The 24,836-nt window shown below is 51.0% G+C and overlaps 1 protein-coding gene across 2 annotated transcripts in view; it reads right to left on the reverse strand.

Moving 5' to 3' along the window:
- Positions 1-569: 569 nt before the first annotated feature.
- The window catches only part of Epas1 (endothelial PAS domain protein 1), an 81,425-nt gene continuing 57,158 nt past the window's right edge, over positions 570-24,836 (reverse strand). Inside the window, exons 5-16 of one of the 2 annotated variants that reach the window (XR_015621698.1) lie at positions 23,930-24,048; positions 23,610-23,815; positions 15,378-15,484; positions 10,223-10,370; positions 8,966-9,651; positions 8,193-8,891; positions 7,421-7,531; positions 5,977-6,482; positions 5,061-5,187; positions 4,770-4,884; positions 4,404-4,577; positions 570-2,778 (exon numbers count right to left, since the gene is read on the reverse strand). Coding sequence is in view for 1 of the 2 variants with exons in the window: in NM_023090.2 (NP_075578.2) it covers positions 2,627-2,778; positions 4,404-4,577; positions 4,770-4,884; positions 5,061-5,187; positions 5,977-6,482; positions 7,421-7,531; positions 8,193-8,383; positions 9,437-9,651; positions 10,223-10,370; positions 15,378-15,484; positions 23,610-23,815; positions 23,930-24,048 (2,171 nt within the window). In the remaining variant the exon portion in view is untranslated. 2 annotated transcript variants of the gene reach the window in all.

The raw sequence follows: 24,836 nt of genomic DNA on the forward strand, positions 1-24,836 counted from the left end.
ACAGGGCTGAATGGAGATGTGCTGCCCTCCTCCTCCCCCTGGTTACCAGAAGAGTGGCTTTCACTGAAGCCACATGTGGAATAGGCACCCACTGGGTCCATGCCTAGAGCTGAGCTTCCGCTGTGTTCTGTCTCTGGCTGAAGACTTTCTTTTCTATCTACTACCTAGAAAGATCTTGACTCCACACTGATGCCCTGCCTGACCTTGGCCCAGGATGCTCTTCTCCTTGGAACCTCTGCTGGGCATACACGGAACTTTAGTGCCTCGTGTGGTTCTCTGAAGGGAGAGACCATGGCTACTTACCTTCTCTCCCAGCATGCAGAGAAAGGGACTTAGCTAGACAAAGAGTAGCTATAGAAATATATAAGATAGCATATGATATGACTTCTGTGCTTAGGCAACTGTCAGGCACAAATGTCTTCCTTCCTTCACCAGACTTTCTGTGGGGTGGTCTCAATCCGGTCCAACTCAGTTTCCAAGTTCACTTCTGTGCGCTATTGAATAAGAACCTTATTTTCCCTTGTTGCAGCCCATGATAAATTCACGGGAAACAAGAGGCGCAAGCAGTATAGGATCAGAATACTTTAATAAGATATCAGTGTCAAAATACATTTCCTTATAAAGTTAAGTCCGTACAGTTATAATGTCGTCAGTAGGAATTGGACAATGCAGCAACGGTCATGAAGTTGTTACATGGACAGGAAAGATTACTATGAAACTCGGAATAGTTCTCAGAGTGTTTTAGTAAGACCGCAAAGGGAAACAAATGCCTTTAATGCTGAGGCAACAACACAGGAAATCAAATACCAGCGTTTGCACGTCAGTAACCCTTCAAGTTCCATCACCGTGTGCGTCAGGCCACACCGTGCGCCGATGTGCGACGCGAACAACACCATGCCTAGGTAATTTCAGGTAGATTGACTTTCAAAATTAATTTTTGGTTTGAGCAGTAAGTCTCTTAGGCTCACTGCACTCTTGCCTGACGGGCTTCATGTGCACTGAAAAGTTTTATTGTACCCTAGTCAACAACAGCTTATGTTGATTGGTATCACAAACCCAAAAGGTGCTTCCCCTCCCCCTCAGTGAGTTACAAAGTGCTCTTGGAACACCATTTTCAGTGCTTTCTACCTGTTCATGTCACTTCACGTGACTGACCTCAGCTAGAGGCTGTCCCTGGAGGGCTGCCCGCCGCTCGCCAGCAGGGGGCGCTGCACCGTGGCTGTGCAGGGTCATTTGCCCTGCGAACTGTGATTTGTGGCAGGGCGTACGGCTGGTCAGACCTGCTACCCTCCACCTGGCACCCTCTCCCAGTTTAGCTCCAAGGACCGGGGTCGCTGCATTTGTGATTCCTCCTTGCCTTGTGAATTCCCGATAGAACCATTTCATGGTAGCCGAGGAAACACCCAAATGTGCCATGTGAGAGAGACTGGCAGTCACACAGCTCAGTGCACTTGAAGGGCTAGCAACACCGCCTGAGAAAAAGCGAAAGCGCTTCCTTCCCGCCCACGACGCGCCGACGTCAGAGCCCTCACGCAGCAACAGCACACACATACGTAAGAGACAGAGAACACGAGGAGAGAAGATAGCTTGCGATGTTCCTTAATGACTTCACTCCTGGGACTGTTTGTCACACCGATGGCATATCACAAAAGCAAAAGGTCACCAGAGAGAGAGAGAGAGAGAGAGAGAGAGAGAGAGAGAGAGAGAGAGAGAGAGAGATCCGTGATGGTTAGTACAGGCCCGTGGGAGTACTACACAGGATACAGTGTCCAGAACACTGAGAATAAAGTTAACAGCCGTAAAAAGATCTTAAAGAAGTGATTTTTGTGAGCAGGATTCCATTTCTAAGCTTTTAGATATTATAAAGTACCCATATATGATAAACACTAAACCCAGATATAAATTTTCCTTTTTCTTTAAAAAACAAAACAAAACTCAGTGTTGCTTTTGAGTAAAAACACGAATCCACTGGACCCCAGGGTGAGATGGGGGACAAATGGCTTAGGAACGCCACCATGTAAGCGCCACTGTGTAAGCGTCACCGAGTGGCTTCACAGGTAGCCCTAGAGCTGACCCTTCACATCGCTTACATAAGTTGTATGAAAACTGGAGCAAAGGTTGGCCTTAAAAACATTAAATTTTACAATATGTGTGGGACAGAGGGGGGTAGGAAGAGGGAGAACCCACGGCGGAGCTTAGAAAGAAAATCCTTTCTCTTTGGCAACAAGGACAAGAACACTTTAGTTGAACGAAGCCAAAGCCTCCCTAAGGAGAGACGACAGCCACCATGCGTGTTAGAATGGATGCTGAATGTGAGAGAGAAACCTTTGGGGAATATAAATTAGAAGTAATTCGAGGGAGGGAGGGGGAGATCTTATAAAATTTCAGAACACTTTCATCAACAGTAAAACATAGCAGGTAAAACAGCCATGTGTTTTTAAAACATGGAGAGTAAAGTGAGCATGTCAGATGAAGGCCACGGCTTGGTGGCCTGGCCAGTAGGCCAGGCCAGTACATCTCGTAAGAAGTGTGCTGGTGTTAGAGATACCTAATTGCAACACAGACAGAAGTGAAGCTGGCAGGACGAGATGGCTGGGCAGGGACATGCCCGGCCACGGGCCCTGGCTCAGGTGGCCTGGTCCAGAGCTCTGAGAAGGTCTCTCCCCTGCAGGAGTGTAGAACTTCCAGGCACTGGGACGTTCACCTCACAGTCATATCTGGTCAGTTCCGGCAGCAGGTAAGGCTCGAACGATGGCCCCAGCAGTCGACTTGCCACTCCTGAAAGGAGGAGAGAGGAGGGTGTTGTAAGGGACCAACCAGCACGGTACCGACTCCACTGTGGATGACCAGGGAGGAGGGCGTTCACGCAAACAACTGTGTCTCCAGCTTCTGGCCACTTCAGGTGCAGCGGCCCTCTCACCCTGGGCTCCATTCCCTGTCAGAAGAGAATGCATCAGCATCACAGTGGTTCTGAGATCCAAGGATGACTGGATCAACAGCAGGGTTCTCTCAGTTTAGAGACAGAGCTCGGTCCTAGTGGCCTCTCCCTTCTGGAGTCCACCCTTCCCCCTGTTGCCTGCACTCCTACATAAATATGACTCGCCCCTTGTTAAGTCCACCCCTGCTTTCAAACTATGGGCAGAAATGATCTAAGTTGAAATTAGTTTTGTTTCGGTTTCAGCAGCTGGGGAAGCCTGTCATTTGCTGACTACGGCTGACCAGATGTGTACACCAGGGAGAGTGATGTGTGGTTCTCTCTTTAAACTTTAAAGTTTCTCTTTAAGTCTTCTGACTCGGCAGCCCACCTGCTGGTAAACAGTAGGACTGGAATATCAAGCAGGGGTGGGGAGGTGGGGGGGACTGGGGGATGGGGATGGGGAGGTGGGGGGAGTGGGGGATGGGGGGTGGGGAGGTGGGGGGAGTGGGGGATGGGGGATGGGGAGGTGGGGGGAGTGGGGGATGGGGGATGGGGAGGTGGGGGGAGTGGGGAGTGGGGGGTGGGGAGGTGGGAGGTGGGGTGTGGGGGTGGGACTTTGCGGTTCCACGGACAGAATTCCAAGAACAGCACTATAAATTTCCCCCAACTCTACTACTCTAGACAAGGCTCTGGGATTTTCTTCCTCAAACCATAAATTGTCTATGAGGAGCAGAGGCATCTGTGGGAACACGTGTGTGCTTCAGTGGCAACAGCTGAGCCCTCTGTGTCACCAGGGTTCCCTCCCATCAGTGAATCCCCTGTGCTAGCTCTCAGAGAAAGCTGGTGTGTGTGTACACTTCAGACAACGAGGAGCTGAGGAAAAGGCATGGCCTCTTAGTCTTGTGGTGTCGAGAGCCTAGACCTGACCTGACAGACCACTGGAAGATTCCTTCTCGAGCCTTCCAGAACACCTTCCCAGAGCAGCAAGTTTGTCTTGATCTGAAGTCCCTCACAGCCCTTTGCCACACTAGCCATTTCCTTCTCCCAAGGCCTCCCCAGCCTGTGGTGGTGTTGGGGCTGTAGACATGCCCCAGGGGAGCCTGCTTGGCCAGGAGTAACTGTACTCTGCCCTTTCTCTCTCTCTCCCTCTCCCTCCTGCCTCCCCCTCTCTCTCATGTCAGGTTCTCAGTGAGGGGCCTGTACCCTTCCAGGGATTCTTTGACTAAGTCATTGTCAGATGTGTCTTGGGCCTGGTACCACGCAGGCTCTGGGATAAAGAAGAGACTTGGTCCTGGCTGAAGCACCCTCATTCACTGGATGAAGAGCCCTAGGAACTGTAACCAGTTGCCTCAGACCTAAGCGGAGGCTCTGAAGGCCGGCAGTCCTTCATCCAAGTGCTGAGCTGCTTCGAGAGTGGCTGCCTCCCAGCTCCCTGGTCAGTCAGCGCATCAGACCCTGGGTATGGTGTGAGCTCCAAAGCACTCACCTGACCCCTTTTGAGCTCCTGGAGGACTGTAGTCCTGGAACGGGGAGGCATAGCACTGTGGTGGGAACCCACTCTTGGCGTTCTCTCCTGGACTCCTGGTAGATGGTGGCTGGGAAGGTGGCAGGTGTCTCAGTGGCTGGCCCAGGCCTCTCATGGATTTTTGGGTGAATTCATCTGGAGGATCCAAGCCAGAGAGTGAATCTGGGGCTGTTTTTAGGACAGACAGTAGCTCTCAGCCTGCTTTCTTTTTCATGTAAAGGTCTCAGAACCTGGAGCCTGCTCATGGCCTGGATATAATCTATTCTGACAAGGCTCAGGGAAGGGGTCCTCGACCCTCCATCAGACCCTTGGGCCAGGCCTGCTTACCAGGAGCCATGCTTGCACTGACGGTCTTGTCAGGCATCAAAGGACAGGTCCCGCCCATGAGGCTCTTCATTCGTTTCCACATCAAGTGTGAACTGCTGGTGCCTGGAGGGTCCCCCTGCAGATGTGACATGATGTTGGGGAAAGTGAGCCCCGCGTGTGGAGTGGAGTACCTCGCAGACCCAGAGGGCACAGGCAGTGCTCAGCACCAGAGCGGCCTGCATCTCTGCCCTAGCCTCATCTCGTGCCCTCAGGCTTCGATGCCCGGGTGTTCATTCACAAGGCATGGCTTACCCCACTTGTGTCTTGGAAGGCTGGCTCCTCGTAGTCCAGCTGGCGCTTTAGCTTCAGCTTGTTGGACAGGGCTATCATGGCCGGGCTCATCATGTATGGGCCTCGAGCCCCAAAGTCCTTTGCAGACCTGCCAAGGCCAAGAGAGGAGAGGGGGTGTGAGGAGTCTAGAGCCTCCCGCTGCCTGCTGTCTTCCCAGGATCCAATATTTCTGACTACGACAGGTCGACAAGTCATGGGCCCAGAGGGCAGAGTGCCAAAGGGTTGAGCAGCCGCAGTCCGGCTTTTCCTTCTGTAAGATGCTCAAGAGTTCAGTCACCTGTACCTTTCTCCACACTCCTGGACACCCTGGTCCTGCCCAGCTAGATGACAGCAGTCTCTACAAGGATCTATGCCTCCCATGCAGAGGCCCCTCTGGGGTGCTCTACAAAGGGTACGTGCTACAGACAAGACACACCAGCTTCCGGGATTGTCCCTTACTGGGAAGACAGGAGATGCAGGTGCCTGTGCACATCCCCAGAGGCTCTGGGCAGGAGCCTGGCCAGGTAGAAAGCACAGGACTATGGGTAGAACACGATAATATCTATCTGTGCCCAAAGATGAGCCCCAGGTAAGAAAGCCCCACTCTCTTCTGTTGGTGCTGGCAGGTCTGCGAAGGACTTTGGGGCTCGAGGCCCGTACATGACCCAAAGGTAGACAGCCATCAGGTTGGGGGCACTAAGACAGCCCTTTCTCCTTTCTTCTGGGGTCTGGTTCTTACATATCAGAGGAAGGCTAGGACAAGTGCCGGCTGCCTACACAATGAGGGGATATGGTCGGGCAGGAAGCCTATGTGGGACTCTGAAGCTTCCACTAACGAGTGTGTGCATGTACCCTCCCTGCCCCGTATGTCCCCGCCAGCCAGACATCTGTCACTGACCTCATCTTGAACATGGAGACATGAGGCGGGGTGCTGGGAGGCTCCAACTGCGAGGTCCCCAGTGGCAGAGGCCCCAGGGGTTCAGCGCTCTGATTGCCCACAGACCACTTCGTAGGGCCAAAATGTAATGGTGGATCTGGGGGCCACTGAGTGTTAGATCTGCCCCCCATAGAGGAGAGAGGGGTGCTGGCCTGGCCACAGCATGGGGGCAGGGACCCTTTGCTCCCAGCATCAAAGAAGATGGTAGACATGGGCCAGTGCTCGGACTCCGTCTTCCGGCTTTCCAACTGCTGCGGGTACTTGTCAAGGAAGAAGGTGCCTTGGCTGGCCCCCGGGGTGAGCGGCTGGAAGATGCTTGACATGGTACTGAAACAGTGCTGGGGGTTGGGCTGGGGGCTCTCCGGCACGAGTGGCTCCTCCGGGCAGATGGGGCTGAGCTGGAAGTCCTCGCCATCCATAGGGATGTAGGGTGCCAGGGTCTCCAAGTCCAGTTCATTGAAGTCCGTCTGAGGAAACAGAGCAAAGCTGGATAGTGGCTGGCCCAGCCACGTCCTGCCCAAGCCTTTTCAAACTGTCAGTCCCCCATCTAAACACCTCTGCTGGAGATGCTCAGATGTGCCATGGAGGGCACAAGAATTTCTGTTGGGATATAACCTTTTCCTTGTGTTTCTCCCTTCATCCTGTACAGTGCTTTCTCTTTCCCTCAGCCAGGCAGGCTCCCTGCCTCTGTCGCAACGGGCTCCCCTTCATCCTACTCTTGCCACACTCCTAGGACAGGGAGCAGCTAATCTTCATCTCCCTCACAGGCCCTGTGAAGGGACTGCCGTTCTCACCAGCAGATACTCAGAGACCCCCTTGGTTACAACAGGACGCTTCTAAGCGAAGATACACACTGCAGCTGCGGTCAGCAAACGACCCCTCGCTGCGGATAGACCTTTGTACCCAACACTGGTACCAAAGCCAGTCTGCCTGCTTGCCCTAAGAAGTGTCACAGGCACTGTCACAGGAAAACAGACATGCACAGAAACAGTGAGTGGCTTTGCAGGATAGGATAAGGCAATGCGCTGAGAAACAATGTGGAAGCTAGGGTGGAGAACCCAGTCTGAGGCTAACGGAGGTCTGAGGATTGCCCCTGGAGGTCTGAGGATTGCCCCTGGAGAGCTGCTCGTCCACCCACTTCCACCGCTTACACTGCGGGCGAGAACACGACTGAAACGTTTGGAGTAGCCTCCTCCTAAGTTTACTGTGGCTGAGGTTTGGCAGGAGTGTGACAACAGTTGTCCAAGTAAGGAGGAGATGTGGTGGACAGTTCAACGGAAGCTCAGGGCTTAACAGTGAAACGGTAGGAGGAGGGGTGCTCACAAGCCGCCTGCCCCCCCAAGCTTTGCACAGCGCCCCGGGGGTCTCTGCAGAGGAACCCTCATCGCCCTCCCACAGGGCCCACCTGAGTACTGCACTGGTCCTTCGCCTCGGTGTCCATGGCGAAGAGCTTCTCGATTACTTCGATCTTCAAGTGATTCTCCAGAGATGAGTAGTAATCCTCAGGGCTGCTGGGCTGGAAACCAGGAGGGAGCGGAAGTCCAGTGAGAACAGACAAGCACGTTTCTCTACTCACTCTGCCTCATTCCACCCAGCCTCTATGAAGGGACGACTGTTTATGAGCTGTGCAATGTAGGCCGGTCCACCAACCTCTCTGAAGCTTAGTCTCTCCCCATGAGATGCTTGGATCACTTCCTGGAACAATAGTTCTTAACAACCCTGATGCTGCATCCGCTGCGGCCCCTCAGTTACTCGTGTTGTGGTGACCCCAACCATAAAAGTATTTTCCTCACTACTCATAACTGTAAGTTTGCTGTTATGGATTATAATGTAAATATCTGTGTTTTCTGATGATCTAGGCGGTGCCCAGGGGTTGTGTAACACAGGTTGAGAACCACTGTCCTAGGTGTCTTGAGGCCAACAGGGCTCTGTGGCCGAAGCTTCTGTCTGCAGGGATCAGCCTAGGTTCTTGCTCTGATCGGGCGTCACGACATGGATGGGGTGGAGGGCAGATGCTAAGAGTGTCTAGTGTCTGTCAGGAGTGTCTGAGACATCTTTCGGAGCACTGTAACAACCGGAGGGAGACAGTGCTTCTCAGGGTGTCTGTCTAGTCATCTGGCAGTGGAGCATGAGGGGCCCACCCGCCCTGCGTGTTCTCCTGGGGGTGGGGGGCTCACCGTGGAGCAGCTGCTGCTGCTTGTGGCGCTGGGTGTGGCATTCCCTGGGGAACCTGCCTGGGGCACGGTGAAGGCTGGCAGGCTCCTGGACTCACTCTGGGCACTGTGGCTCCTCAGCTCTGTGGCCCACGGCTGGCCTGGGGGAAGGATGGCCTTGCCATAGGTCGAGGATTCATCAAAGTTCTGGCTTCCTGCAGAGCATTCCAGAACAGAGAGGAGGAAGTTACCAGGGGAGAATGGGGCCGTTTGCCTTAGTATCACCACGGAGTCGGGGGTTACAAGGTTATCTCATGCAAGAGGGCTCAGTGCCCTTTATGATTCTCTGAGGTGTCAATTTTCCTGTGGCCTCTCAAATGCACATGTCAAAGCTGGGGTCGCACGTGTGCAAAGGGGAGCAGTCACAGTTGGGCTGGAGAGAGTGCACAAGGGAAGAGGCCTTTCCCTGTCTAGTTCAAGGGGTTGGAGCAGAGCTCAGAACTCTGCCTGAACCACAAGGCCTTCTCTTCCAGGAAGGGGGCAGACATTCTAATGCCACTGAGGGCTTCATCCCGGCCCTCAGTCTTCTCTCCCTGCTGTTTCTGGCATTATTCTGACATTATTCACCTAAGTTAGAGGGTGCTCTTTGAGATACCTGACTTGACTCAGACTCTCACAGCCAGAGAGAATGGACTTCCCAAGAGGGACCGTGTCCTCGTGTACCTCTTTACCCGTCATGAGGGACCGTGTCCTCGTGTACCTCTTTACCCGTCATGAGGGACCGTGTCCTCGTGTACCTCTTTACCCGTCATGAGGGACCGTGTCCTCGTGTACCTCTTTACCCGTCATGAGGGACCGTGTCCTCGTGTACCTCTTTACCCGTCATGAGGGACCGTGTCCTCGTGTACCTCTTTACCCGTCATGAGGGACCGTGTCCTCGTGTACCTCTTTACCCGTCATGAGGGACCGTGTCCTCGTGTACCTCTTTACCCGTCATGAGGGACCGTGTCCTCGTGTACCTCTTTACCCGTCATGAGGGACCGTGTCCTCGTGTACCTCTTTACCCGTCATGAGGGCTTATAACCCAGTGGCCACGACCCTATGCTTCTTTCGTGCCTAGCAGAGCCATGAAAAGTGCTCAGCCCATGGGTAAAGACCGAATGCATCTGTGGTTTAGGAAAGCCATGGCCAGGGAGGCTTGTCATAACAAGAACTGCCCCCCAGTCTAAGAGGGTTCCAGGATTCAACCAGGGCTAGGAAGTACCCACCGAAGTCCAGAGAAATAATAGCATCCCCTGGGGTGGGGGCCAGCTGGGCCAGGTCCTCTGGCTCCTCCTTCAGTTTGGTGAACAGGTAGTTGCTCTTCTCGGATAGGGCCACGTCGTCACTGCTGTCAAAGATGCTGTTCATGGCCATCAGGTGTGGCTTGAACAAGGATTCAGTCTGGTCCATGGAGAACACCACGTCATTCTTCTCTATCTCACTGATGGGAGGAGAGAGCTGTTCAGGGCATCTGCGTCTTTTAACAAGAGTCTTGGCTCACCCCCAGGCATGTCAGAAGCCTGACAGCTAAGCCTCTCCGAGGAGAGACAGGCAGAGACACTGCTGCTGTTTTGGACAGACTCTCACACTCAAATTCTGTGAGCCAGAGAAGCAGGGAAACTGCGAGTCACCTCAGCCTGTGGTCGAGCTGTAGGTACACAAGAGTCCTGGGTTCCTATGTCAGTTTCTTTCGTAGAATCAATGGCAGCCTCTCACAGTCTTTCCAGTGGTGGGGGAAGGGGAGCTTAAGATCCACCTCTCCCCACAAAAGCTCACTCAGGAGAGCCTTGTCTCCCATTCACACGGCATCGAGTATTACTGTATGCAATCTTCTCCCACTTGGCACAAGTCAGAGACATGATACCACAGCTGACAAACGGAAAGGAAGCTCTAGAACTCTGTCCCTAAGATCTCCATGGAAAGCCTCCCAGTTAGAAGGGTTCGCACCACGGGCAGCATGTGGAGGTCCTGCCCAGGGTCCTGAGAGGCGGGCTGCACCCTGCCAGACTCACCTCAGGACATAGTTGACACACATGATACACTGGGGCTGCAGGTTGCGGGGGTTGTAGACGACGGTCCCCTGGGTCTCCAACCACACATATCCTCCATGTTTGGCCAGCATCCGGTACTGGCCAGACACCACTTGCCCCTTGGTGCACACTAGGGAAGAAAGGAGCCAGAGGTAAGAGAGGTGGGGGAGCAGAGCCACTCTGCAGCACCCACTCTGATCCCATAGGAAGCGTCCCCTGTCGGATGCACAGAGCTGCCAGATAGGCAGGAGGCCAGGAAGAGAGAACCAGGGTGGGGGGATGGGAGAGTGGGGGATCATTTCAGCCAACTCTTCATTTCAAAAACAGGAATAGGAGATAAGGTTTGAAGAAAAGCAGATACTGCCTGCCCCGTGCAGGAGTGACTCCCAGTCAGTTCAGTTGAAAGCAACCAGGGTGCAGCACCCTACTGCGTTCACCGCCTGCAGGTGGTAGACAGCATCTGGAAGGTGGACCATAGCGCCGTTGGACATAACAGAGCTAGATGAGTGCTCTCCCAGGGAGCTCCAGCCCCAGCCCTTATGTTCTTATTTCGATGCAAGGTCTCAGTCGTCAGGCTGTCCTCGAACTCACTCTGAAGCCTAGGCAGGCCTTAAGCAATTCTGCCTTAGCCTCCTGAATAACAGGGACTCAACTCAAGAGTTGTGCCACAAGAACCCAGCTGAGGTTTGTTTTTTAAAGCTTGTGTCCCTTGAACTTTCAGTGTCATCTGTTAGGTCTGCTACCATTGGGGCCAGAGACGGTACGAGAGAACTACCGAACTATTCAGCTGGGGTAAGGAAAGGCCTTGTACTGTTAACTCGGGGCCAGTAGCCTCCTCCGCCTCCTTCTCAGCCACTGGAAGGTCTTTAAACTTGCCGACTGCCCAGCGAGACTGCCAGCTTGGAGTTTCTTTGCTCTTCTAGGTTGTTCTAAGTAGTCCACTCGCAGTCTAAAAACACCAAGGAGGGGTGGCGTCCACACACTAGTTTGTCCTCTTTTCCATTTCCGAACACATTTTTCATTTTTGTTAAAAGAGCTCTTAAGAATCAGCTCTGCTGACTTTAGAAATGTCTGCTAGCTTCTTAAACTGTCCACTGACTTTCAACCCTTGGGAATTCATTGTTCAGAGCTGCAGCCCAGAAATGCCCAGGTCACAGAGAACCAGGGAGAGGGATCATGGGAGGAGCAAGAAGTCTTGCTGGCTTGGGGACTTGGGGAAAGAACAATCCTGGTGTGGTTTCCTCTTCTGCAAAACACAGTATTGAGAATAATGGTAAGGTCCATCACTGTCATCACTAACTGTCCAGGATGCCACCGCTGTTTGCCTGCCTCATCCGCTACACAAACACTGTTTAGAAACCTCCTCTTCCACAAGCTATCGACGCCCAGTGCTTAGATGCTGTGCCAGTTATGTTACTAGGAATTGTTTAGGGCAGTGTCTCCCGGGGTTCTATGACGAACAGCTCCTGGTAGACAGTCTCCTTAGGTCTTCTAGTTGGCTTGTGGGCCACCTCCCTATTCATCAGTCCTGCAGAGTAGAGGGACAGCCTTGTTCAAAGTCATGCCAATCAATCCTTCTGCCTTGACACATCTTACCTGCTCGAAAATCCCAACAGGCAGCAGCAAGGGTGGGATGGAGAATTACCTGTGTGCAGTGCCTTGCTTGACAAGCAAGGTGTGGATTATCACTAGTACGTGAAACTCCTGTTTCTCCCCTGAGGTAACTGTAGCCCTCAAGGTGTCCTTTGGCTGAATATACTGCCTTCCTGCATGGTCTCAGACTTGAGGGTCTGGATTAGATTCTCATTTGCGTGTTTATTTGCCTCTCCAAAACAAGCTTTATTGGATTTTAATTTACCTTCCATGGAAAGGTAAGCATTTTATGTATACAATGCAATGAGCTTTGACAAATGTAAACGCCTGAGTAGCCATCACCACAGCGAAGACACTGAACACTTCATTGACCCAGCCCCAAGGCACATGTTAAACTCCTCCGAGTTCTGACTTCTGATTCCAGATGATCACTGGTCTTTCCCCATCACCATCTCCTGTCCTTTCTAGACTTCTGGGAGATTACTCGTGTGTCTGGCTTTATTACACTTAATCAGCGTGTTCCTGAGGTTGTGGGTGTTTCTGTGATTCATGAGAGGGAAGTGTCCCCTTCAATGGCTACACCACGGCCGGTTTACTCTTTCACCAGGATGTCTGAGCGCTCAGTCATTGTGAATAAAACTGCAAGAGGCGTCTGTGTCCAAACCTTTGTGTGAACATGGTTTTCTTTTTCATGGGGGTGCAACGAGATGTGAAACTTCTAGATGATACACTGAAGACTGTGTTTTTATTATCAAACTTAGCCAAGTTATTTTCCCAATTGTGTTACCTTCTTCTAATCTTCTAAATGGACTCCTGTGCAGGAAGGAGGAGAGACAGGGCCTTAACTCAGGAAACTCAGGCTAGGAAGGCTGGGGTTGCTTCACATTGCACAGGACAGTGACAGGGTTTAGATAATCAGTGTCTTCATTCCAGGGGCAATGGGTCCTCCCTCTCTGACTACATCATGTTGAGCCATGAGAAGAAAACCCAGATAGGGCCACTTTGTTAACCATCACAGGCTCCTTGGCCAGACAAGGAACCTTGGTCTTCTATGCTGTCCCTTTCTGGGTGACATGGAGGCCACCTGGCTGCAGTGGAACAATTCTTGCATGACTTCAATCCTGGGATTAATTCGTTTAGACAGTTCTTAGTGCAAACTACATTCGATGTTCTTACTCTTTCTCATGAAGAGGTTTACTGAGCAGAGGTTTTTAACTGCATTTTTAGTAATTGCAAGCGAGGGCCTGATCTATCAGTAACCTCTAACTCACACCAGTGTTCCATTCAGCTCATTAATGTCAGCCTTGGTGAGGGGCCTGCCACTTGGTAGAGAGATAGGCCTTTTATGGCCTTTAATCTTGTTTCCCTAAGAGCACAACAAAGAGGAACCAGCCCAGCCCCTCCCCTTTGAGAGTAACAGTGTATAAATTATTAGTCCATTTGGAAATGATGACTTTCAATTATCTAAATCTGGTTGAGGACTGAGCTTCTCCAGGCGTTTTGATGGGAAACACGCACAAACTGCGACACCCATGGGTGAACTGGAACCCCCCCACCTTGGCAGGGGAGCTATAATGTACTTGCAGGGGGAGGTAGGGTGGGAAGACTGCTGTCACAGCTGATGCCGGCCTTGTTTGCAGCCCATGTAGACTCGGAGTCGCTCGATGTAGGCCTCTTGGTTAAATATAGGCCTCTGTACACTTTCTATTTGGACTGTGAATTATCCTTAAGTGTGCTGGGGGATTATTACACACACACACACACACACACACACACACACACACACACACACACACACACACACACACACACGGATTAAGTAAAAACAATATCCAACCAAAAAGATGAGGGAGCTGTAAACAGGGAGGAGAGGTCCTTTCCACGTGCCCAGTGAGCTCTCTAACAGCGCTTCTTCAGTTCAGCCCTCCTCAGGAGACAAAGAACAATACTGTCCTCCAAGAATTCCCAGGTACTTAAAAAGATCTTTGCCCCACTGTGTTCACAGACCCCATAGGCTTAGAAGGCCAAAAAAAGGAAGCCAGACCCAGAGGCACTAGCTGGTGAACTAGGCCAAAGCTGAGCAGAAGACAGTTGTGGTCTCTACCGATTGGACTTGGGAGTGGGGAAGCCCTGGGCAGCAAGAAAGCATTGAGTCCTCAAGCGGAGGCTGACGCCACAGTCACTGCATCTGGGAGTGTTCTGGTCTCCCTCTGACACTCCCGGGCCCGAGTGGGCTGGGATCTAGGATGTCATATTTGGGTATTTTTGTTTTTGTGCCAGAGATCATAGTGAGAGATGTGTCTGAGATGCCATCCATAATGAGCCTCCCTCCCCCATGTATTATTAGATCAGATGAAACCCAAGGTCCCAGGGAGGAAACAGAAGGGTGAATTTAAAAGAGAATCTCTCTCTCTCCCTCCCCCTCTCTCTGAAAAAAAAAACATGCTGTACATAGCTTCTGGAACTGCTGCTCAGTTAGTGAGCTGAGTTCTAACTGTCCCAACTGTAGACAGAGTCAGAACTCGGAAGAGAAAGCCGCACTTCCGTTTCCTGGGTTGCCAGCATGGCTGCTAGGCAGCTTCTCCATGTTTATCATTTGAACTCTCCTGCCCTATCTTATCCTTCAGCAGCCCTGACTGCTCCGGTATCATGCTTGGACCATCTCTTTTCCAAATCCAGTTCTGTCTGAGATTATCATTCACCTGCTGTTTGTATTACCCCAATGCTATGAGCAAGGCTCCCTTTTCTTCCAAAACAAAGACTCTTTAGGGTAGAGATCAAGTCTACCATCCCTAGTCCCCAGAGGGCCAAGTCCAGGTCTTACATGTTGAGGTGTTTTGTGTATTCAAAGAAATTACCCTGGAGCATCTACAAATGGGAAGGGTAAATTGGAAACTTGGCCAAGGGAAAGCTACAGAACCACTCGGTCCAATAAGGTGGCCATGTGCCAGGACAAGCTACTTAAATGATTTAAATCTTAAAGACATTTCTCAGTGCACCAGGCACATTACAAGTGCTGGTGTCACTTACCTGGGTCACATGTGGCCTGTGAAGACAAAGACTGTTTCTGTGATAGAGGCTCTAGTGGACAGCTCTGTTCCAGGACCCCTTGGCTGTGCAGGCTTTCCCACAGGCTTACACTGTGCTGTAGAGGCAGCCTCCTCTCAACAACTAGTCCTCTGGTTAGCCCCATCCTCCTCTACCACTGAAACTGATCCAGTACAAGCCAACCCTCGTCTGTACCTCCCAGACCCCTCTTCTATGCTGAGGTGCTTGCTGCTCTAGTGCAGACCCAAGCTCGTTACACCCTGACTTATAGATGCTCGCCAAGGCTGCCTCGGAGGGTTGCATAGAATGTTAACCGCCTACAAGGACAAGAGGCTTTTTCTTAATCTGCATAAAAGCATTTATAGCTGGTGGCTCTTGACCACCTTGACATTACCTTATCTGCCACCCAAGATGGTAGGGAAGTAACCAAGGCCGTGTCTTGTTAATCATATCCCCAAGGGCAGACTGAAAGGACATGGGGTATCTAGGAACTCACAGTTCTGGTGACTTTTTGTCATGTTCTCCGAGTCCAGGGCGTGGTAGAATTCATAGGCAGAGCGGCCAAGTAGCTCCTCGGGGTGGTAACCAACCAGTTCCAAGATTCTGAATTAAAAAGGAAGCCGCGGTGAGGAGGAGGAAAGACCAAGCGGCCATGGCATAGCATGCATCGGAGGCTTCAGAAGCTAAGCCAAACGTAGCTTGTGTATGCCCTGGTCGCACCATTTCTTTTTTTTTTTTTTTTTTGGTCTTTTTTCGGAGCTGGGGACCGAACCCAGGGCCTTGTGCTTCCTAGGCAAGTGCTCTACCACTGAGCTAAATCCCCAGCCCCGCACCATTTCTTTATTCAAGCAAAACCCATCAGATCCGCTGCAACTGTGGATCTGCCCCACCCCACTCCACTCTCCTGCTCTTCCTGAAGTTTCCACCGCAGAGAACTCTACTGCACGTGTGGCCTACTGTCTAAGAGGGCCTGGGGTCAGGAGGGGTCGCACAGCTCCATCTCCCAGTTCATCTGCATGAGCGGAGACCCAGGAGGGGGCAGAGCTGGCTTGATGTCCACTCGAGTGCCCAGCTCAGAACAGGAAGAAGGGTTGAGGCCTCCGGGCTGGTGACAGTTCAAGCTCATCCTAGCTGAAGCTGAAGAACGTTTGGATGGACATCTGTGGCCCACATGGGGAGACAAGGAAGAGCCCGGGAGGGAGATTTGGCTACAGTGTCACCCCTGTGCCCTAAGCTGCCGTCTATGACCCTAAGTGTGTCTCCAATAGCTTGTCTCCTCTCACCTCCAGGAGGGAGGAGGACAGAGGCTGCTAAGGAAAAGAAACATAAAATCAGTCCTCACAGATAAACAAGCAGCAAGGCCAGAAAATGGCGTGACTGCACCGAGCATAGGTCTAGTCTTGGTGGGAGCTGGACAAGGAAAAGCCAATATGAAGAGCCATGAAGGAGCACGGAAGCCTTCTGTGTGGAGACACTGACGTGAACAAAGGCCTCCCCTAGATTCACTACACGAGCTACCTTCTGTGCCTCGGGTCATTCCAGTGTGTGTCCCGAGTCCCCATCTGAGATGCCTCACCCTTCTCTCATGGGTGCACCGACCATCGCACGCTCAGCTCATCACAAGTCAGAGCTGAGGGGAGGAGCTCAGTGTGATCATCCTACTTGGTAGCACGCTGCCTCAGAGCGCAGCTGTGTTCTGTGTCCACTGGACAAAGGCAAGGAAAATCACAAGCCCGGGCTGCTCAACTGGCTGTTTCTGTGTTCATGCCATCCAATGGTGACACGCGTGTGGCTATCAGACCCAGTCCTTCTCAAGGACCGTCTTAGGTCTGCTACTCTCTGGGCTGGTGCAAACTGCCCAGGTTCTAGATCTCCCCAGAACCCAGCCTTTGTTTCTAAGCCACTTGGCTTTCAGCTGACATGCAGGGTGGCATGTTCCCTCCGTCCTGGCCTCTTCTCCACTAACCATCTGCAATCAGTTACCTGAGGTCACCTGAGGCCTCTCTTTACGCACAGAGCCCCTTCCAATTCCTTCTTCCCTTGCCGTGGCCCTAGGAAGGATGCATTTGTCTCTTACGTCCTGGGCCTTCTCCTCTTACCTCCCCACAACGAGGAGAGTAGTCACCAAACTCTTTGTACCTAAGATACAAGGAGGCCTGACAATCCAGCACCACTAAGGAATCCAGTCACTACCCATCTACTTTCCTTAAGCATGATTAACCAGTTCGGTGCATACATGTTTACACGTATGTACACATATGTGCACACTCAGGAGCACCTCTAGCAGCCCATCATAATCTTCAATCTGTCCTTCCGTTCCGTATGGTACCTGCTATTATGTGAGGAGAGAAGAGGTAAGTTTTCTGACTAGTGATGCTGGAGGTCCAAGTCTTTGTCAAGCAAAGATTACGTCCACTGACCAAGAGGCTTAAGTGCAGCTGATTCAGCCCTGCGGAAGTTTCCTTCCTGAGAGGCTGGCAGGGCGCTTGTGCCAGCCTGCCATCCTCGTCATAAGAGGACTCGTCCCCACTTGGACTCCAGGCTCACCAGCCACGGGCATGCCGTGGGTAGCCAGGCCCCCGGAGCTGGTAATCAAAGGCACTTCCGCTGATTTGAAGCTGGAGGAGAATGGGGGACAGAGCAATGTCTGTACCTGACCGGACGGCATTCCTGATACACCAAATGCATTTCAGACTTTGCCTGGGAATCAGAACCAGGGGACAGCAGGGCCACTTACAGACTTGCCCATTTGCCAGTCAGGCCTGGCAGATGCACAATCTTCTACAAACTCTTACCGCTGAGCCCACTGGCCTTCTGGGAAAGACATGAACCTTCGTGAAGAAATCCTATTGCCTTTCACGATTAGGATCTTTCCAGCAAAAGGCTTCGAGTAAACATTATCATCAACCTCATAATAAGATGCGTTTATCTAATTACTGCCTCATCCTTTCAAAGGCACACAATGGGCATGTTCTAGAAGACAAACAAATCTAGATTTCAGATTTGCCCATTATCTTCCCACTAGCAGCTTTCATTTATCTTGTCAGCCAAAATAAATATTTAACGTTTCCCTCTTCGTTCCTTTAAACAGACTACTGTAAAAACTGGGAAATGCACACGGCCCAAACACAATCGCAGAACACGCGAGTTCTCAGACTTCACAAAGCCAGGAAGCCCCAACTTAAAGCTAACGGCCATTTGCCCCCAACCGCAGGCACACCGACGCCACAGGGAGGTTAAGGAACGGAACTTGTTTATAGAGTTGCTGTTATGGACCCCGGGGCCTGCCCTGCTCATTTCCCCGGCTGTGCCAGAATGCCTGTGATAAGAATGCCATGTGCGCTCTCCATCAGTGGAGAGGGACCGCTTCATTCTTACTAATTAGGGATCCTTGACTCCCTGGAAGAAGAGTCATTCGGGGTCACCCGTAAACTTAAAAGTCAACTCAGGACTGCCCGAGAGAAGGGGAAACATAAAAAGATTTGTCAGATTTCAAAGCTGAGGACTGAGTGTATTTAATAACAGGCAGACCACGAGGAGGCAGGAAACGGACAATGCCCAGTAGAAGGATTCCTCTGTTCTGAGGTCAGACCAGACTCTGTCTTTGGCCTTCGGAGGGAGACACGCCGGGAGCGTGTGAGGACTTATCCACTGCCCACCAGTGCTCTTATTTGAAAGCATGACTGGGAGACCACTTACTGGGTTAAGTGCTCGCTGTGCAAGCGTGAAGTTCTGAGTTCGGATCCCCAGGCTCTGTGTAAAAACCTGCCGCATGGCAGATGTCAGTAAGCCCAGCGCTGGACAACACAAGGGAGAGAGTGACAGAGGGAGGTGCCCAGTGTTGACGTCTGACCTTCAGAAGCATGAAGGCAGACACATGTATACACGAGCACACACAAACTGAGGTGTGGTATGTCACACACACGTGTAGCGTGTCATGTAGAATGGACTACCAGATGAGATAACTGAGTAGTCACGACTCAGACTTCAAGACCTAATTCTTTTCATGTATTTTTATCTGGACCATATTTGTTTTGAGCAACAGCCCTCAGTGCTGCCCTGTTGTATGAAGTCTATTCGACCAGCTCTGTGGTTAATGGTCCTGTTATGAGATCTGTCTTCTCGGTGAGAGGTGTCGTCTGCAGGGTGAAGTTACACACCGACAGGTAGACTGCTCTCCATTCTGGACCAGCCCTACCCTGCGTGCCACCAGCCATCTTTCCATTGACCGAACCCAAACAATAAGAAGAAATGTGAGGAGTGACTTGTGCATGGCTTGACCCGGGACAGCTAGTAAACCCTGAGATAAACCCTGGAGGATGTGCAGAGCATTTCCAACAGGCTAGATGATTCGGGATGTATTTTTACACATTCAAACATGGCTGGGGCTGATTCCACAACACTGTCAGCTGAGCTGATACAAGGACACAGAACACACTAGAGTCTAACTTCAGGATCTAAAGGAGAATTAGATAACTCCTGACGGAGATGTTGGAGAAGGGCCGCAAAAGCACTTAGAATCAATTATACATAAAACCAAAATACATGCACTGTCCTTCAAAAAAAAAGATTACCCTGAAATTAAGATGATAGCACCCATTTGACAAAGCAGCCAAGCTTATTAATCATCTCCAGTGTACAACAGAGAACATACTATTTTACAATGGATTTGCTTAAGGCCGCTCTGTTTTAGTCTAGGACTCGACACACCTCATAGCTACCATCTTCAACACACCTGCCTCACACTTTTGGTTCTTTATAATTTCCTCTTTAAAACTGCATTTGTGTGTGTGTGTGTGTGTGTGTGTGTGTGTGTGTGTGTGTGTGCGCGCACGCGTGCTGGGGCTCAAACTCAGGCTCTCTGGCTTGGCACCAGGTGCCTCCATTTGCCGAGCGGCCTCGCCAGCCCAGGTCTTTACAGACATTCTTTTCATGACCCTCAAAGTCTTCTCTTACTTCAGCCGTCTACTGCTCTAAGTTCTTTGAATGAGTCCACCATAAATCTCTTCCCCCAAAGATTCAAGTATGTGCATGTGCTAACATGTGTGTATGCATGCATGCATATATGCACACGTGCACGTGTGCATGTGCAGATGCCCTCAGAGGCCAGAAGTTCAATCCCTTGGTAAGCAGAGCTACAGGTAGCTGTGATTATGTGTGTGGGGTGGGGTCTCTCAAGAGCAGTATCCACTCTCAACCGCTGAGGCGTTTCTGCAGTCCCTCAAGTCTTCCTCACCAACCTAACTCCTGGCTGTGCTCTCTAGTGTCTTGATGAAACGAGGTGCTCTCAAATTCTTTGCCTGTGAAGGCTAAGTGGTTTTATTCATTAGCTTTAAGTGATTACTATAATTTTCATACAACTTTCAAAGTTACAGGAAGACTCAGGAAATCACACTGAGATTACACGTGATTCTTCTACGAAAACCTCATCTTCTTGATGAGTTGGCTCTCTTCACAGTTATTCTACTTGGCCACTAGATGGCATCTCACATGAATGTGAAGACCCGCCCCTTCTAAAGGATTTGAGAATGGCTTGAGTCTTTCTCCTGAGTGGATGGCACGTTCTGTTCTGTACTAAAAATTCCTCGTGGTTTCATTAAGTTGCTCGTATCTCCAGCTCGAAACCCTTAGCCACCAGGACTTGATTCTTTCCTCTTTGGCATAATAGTTTCCAGGCATGGCAGATGTTCCCCAAGTAACAGCTCATGGATTAGTTCCTTAGAATGTCAAGGAACAGACAGACTGTAACTTCTATGTTTGAGTGCACAGCAGAGAAGGACATTAACGGTACTGATAATAAGGAGAGCCTTAGCACTCGGGATGCTGGCATAGGAAGACTGATGCAAACCACAGGCCAGCCTTGGAGGACGGGGCTAGAGGAAGACAAGATTTTTCTTTTACCAGGCTAAGCAACTTCAGTCCTGTTAACAGAGCCACAGCAGTCCACCCAGAAGAGGTGTCACCCCTTATCTGGAAATCTGATGTCCAATATGTGCTTATGGATTTTGAATTTCTAGCTTCACTTAGGAGAGTTTATGCAAAATTAGCCCAAACTTGCAAATGAGAAACACATTTAGTTCCAAGCTTCTCGGATAAGCAAGACTGGCTAAGCCACGACTGTACCCTGTACATAAGTGAGAGTGACGGAAGTCATTGGAGGATTTAAAGTATTCACTGTCGCAACTAATAATCAATAATCGAGCCACCCCCCAGGGGACATAAAGGCGGCTATTTGAAATTAATTGATTGAGTTCAACAAGTGATCAGAGACCTCCCTTCTGCTTTGCCTCTCTCACTCCTCTGCTCTGTCTATGGTGCTGGCCTCTGTGCATAAAAGGGAAAGTGTTATACCGTTCACATTTGACTGTGGATTCAAGCCACCTTCCTTCAGATTCCTTCCTGCTTCAATAGGGGAAAACAATCCCCCTTGTGTCAGATGTCCTCCTATGTCAGACATCACCAGGCCAAATGCCACTGTGTAAAATGGGGGAACCCTGCTCTGCACTGGCTATCACATGTAGTGCTGGGTTTAAAGCATCTCTCTCAGAAGGTCATATCAGTGGTGCATGTACACACACACACACACACACACACACACACACACACACACACACACACACACCGCTCCACATCCCAACACATGAAAACAGAACAAGCCCCTCCCCCAACGCAAAGCAATGTTGAAATAACACCAAGGGATTAAACACTTTAAATAGTCCCTTCATCAACTGCCTTATCTGTACCCTGGTTAACTAATCTGCTAATCGGTTAAACACTCCTCGTGGCACTCTGTATTTGCATCCCTTGTCAGTCATCTCCCTAGCAGAACGGAATTCATGTTGGGCCATGCAATCAGCTTCCTTGAAAGGCAAGATTGTGCTGGAAATACAGCATGTTCTAAGACATCATAAGCGGCATCTCCCTGTACACAATGAGTCACAAAGCCCTGAATCACAGGATCCTTCTAGTGAGTATCTACTTTAGCTGCCATTCTGAGGCAGACTAAGGAAGCCGCGTGGTCCCTCTCTGTGTATGTGTGTGTGCATGGCAACACATCTTCATCCCTTTGGGTGCCCATTTCTTGTGACTTTTTCCCTTTGCCTTTAACCCAAGGGTAGCGCTTTTACCTGAAACCCACTCAAACCACAGCAATGAATGAACAAATTATCAACAAGTTAACCTGTCTGGGGGACAGTTCCCTCACCAGCCAGTTCCTTCTAAAATCTCTTTTCTGCTACCTAGAAATCGCAGGTGGTTGGAGCACGGCAGCACTTCCCCTGCTTAGGATGCTGAGATCTACTCAGAACAACTCCCTCCTCACCCACAGCCCTGGCCATGACTGGGTGACCCGAGAAGCATCCAAGTACCATTTCACTTCAAAGCTGGTGCCATGTTTTCGGCATTGGGACTTTCAAACTGCAGAGGGCACACATCTCAGAGCTGTCCTGCTCGGAATGTTTGTGTAGACACAGGATTGGATGTGTTGAACAGGGATCCGGCGATCACCACCAGAAGAGCAGTGCTAACACTAGAATGACCATTAGTGCGGACTAATGAAGTTTAGGCTTCTCTCCCTATAAGCTTGAGAATGTTTCCTAGTTCCATAAACACTCACTACCTCCCAGCACCTCGAGACTTAACTCTATTGTGGTCAGAACTAGGAGACAGAAAAATGCCAAGGATCTTTTATGGAACTTCTGAAATGGGGCCTTGAGTGACAGCCAACACACCAGATCCATCTAGACTTGGAGTGGAGGGTCTAAGCCTAACCTAGAAACCAGAAATGTCTCCCTGTAAGAAACAAATTCCCCTAGATGTCTAGCTGGGAAAGAGAAGAGCTGGGCCTTGTAGGGGGCTGGTCAGGACCCTCTGTCTTGGGGTTTGGGGGCCTCCTGCTATGGGGAAGACCAGGCTGTCTCCGGCTCATGTGGGCCACAGACTTTCAGAGGCAAGCTTATTGCCCTAAGCTCAGGAGGAAGCTCTTTGCTTTGGGGAGGCCAGGGATGGAAGTGAGCTGAGACCCCAAGCCTCTACACGCTATGGCATTGTGCTTTTCCAAGCGTGTTCCCAACTGTGACCTCCTCTCAGAAGGACCCTGTGAAACGCACTGGAAACAAATCATTCATTTCGGAGTGTCAAGTGGTACAAAGCTGATGTGAGATGCTGCACAGTTGAGCTTCTGCTGGGCGAAGTAGGCATGGTGGTGCCATTGACTCAGGCTAGGTACACAACTCCAGTGCAGCCCTCACCCGGCTCTCCCCCTGGTGCAAGTCACTGCAGATCACAAGCTGTTCTCACTGTCCTCCCCCACATCTGGATCCCAGCAGCAGGAAAAGAAGTGGGTAGGAACTGTGGTGTAGGGTGTTCACACACCCTGCATGTAATGACACGGCACACCTTCCTCGTGCACCCCCTGGGGTCTCCCCTGTGATGAAGGTGAGAGCAATGGCTGGCACTGACCACCGATGACTCCATCAGAGGCTAGGCTGAGTCCAAGTCCATGCCCTTCACTGCTTCTGTGTCCCCACCCCCAAATGCCCAGTTGCTCGGGAATTGCGGGTTAAGAGTCCAGCCTAGCTCACGTCACTTTAACATCTTCACGTGGAAGGAGGCTACCTTCTACAACACCACACTATGTCCTCATCCCGTCCCTGCACTGCAGGTACACTCACACAGGTGCGCGCAGGTAAGGCCCACCCACCGGGACCACAGCTTCCCGACACCCCACCTGTCATCACAGTAGGTGAACTTCATGTCCATGCTGTGGCGGCTTAGGAAAGTCTTGCTGTCCAAGGGGATGTCCATGTGGGATGGGTGCTGGATTGGCTCACACATGATGATGAGGCAGGACAGCAGGGGCTCCTTGTAGCCGCAGAGGCTACTGTGAGGGGGGCAGTTGTTGTAGACTCTCACTTGCCCGGTGCAGTGCAAGACCTGGGGACAAATGACAGAAGTAAGACAAGGCCGGGACTGCTGCGCACAGGGACAGGACACCCCTTGTCCCAGCTCACACTTGAGACTACAACCCACGACTAAGAACTAGCCTACCTTCCAGGTGGCCGACTTAAGGTTGACAGTCCGGCCTCTGTTGGTGACGGTACACTTCATCCTCATGAAGAAGTCACGCTCGGTAGACATATCTTTGTTCTTCTTCCCAAAACCAGAGCCTGAGTGGGGAAGGGTGTGGGAGCCAGTTGAATGAATCTAAATTACAATGTTTCTGGGCAACTTGTATTTGTGTTTCCTGGTGGTTTGCAGTTGAGTGTGCTTGTAGCCTGCCATGGCCAGAGCCCTTCATGGCCTAAATACTAATGGTATCCCTCAGCTACTGCTCCTTGAGTCCTGGCTCAACTGTGGTTAGAACTAGGGAACAGAAATATGTCAAGGGAGGTTTTCACAAAGCTTCTAGTCACGGCCAGTTCTACCCAGTGATGGCCAGTTCCACCCAGGGGCTATCAGCTAACACCAGGTCCACAGAGACTCACAGTGGCGGGGCTTCTGGGGAACAGAGCTGCTCTCCTTCCAAGAACCAGATGTCCATCTTGGAGAAAGAGGGCAGAGCCTGAGAAAGGCTGAGGAGAAGCTCCTATGTGACAGTATCACTAGGAGTATGAAGACCTGGAAGGCAGAAGCTGCCCCATTGCTTGCTACCCACTGTGCTTATCTATCACCTGAGAGAGGCTACAGCCACAGTTTTAGATGTCTCTTTCCAGCTAGGCCTGGGCTCTCTAGAGGGAAGCTTGAGAATTACCGTGGGTGCTCCAAGGACATAAGTCTGTCCAATTAGAATTATCCTCGGACACTCCTCTCTGCTCTTTCTAGACTGTCTCTCAGGAATGTGAGTAACCTATATTCTATCTGCATCCTGGAGTGACTATGTTCTGGATAGGGTACCATTCATCAGTTTTCTCTCAAAGGTGACCCGTGTCAAGGAGGGGAAGGGAGGGGAACAAAC

Source organism: Rattus norvegicus, chromosome 6 (genome assembly GCF_021556685.1).
Source record: "Rattus norvegicus strain SHRSP/BbbUtx chromosome 6, alternate assembly SHRSP_T2T, whole genome shotgun sequence".
Classification (NCBI taxonomy): domain Eukaryota; kingdom Metazoa; phylum Chordata; class Mammalia; order Rodentia; family Muridae; genus Rattus; species Rattus norvegicus.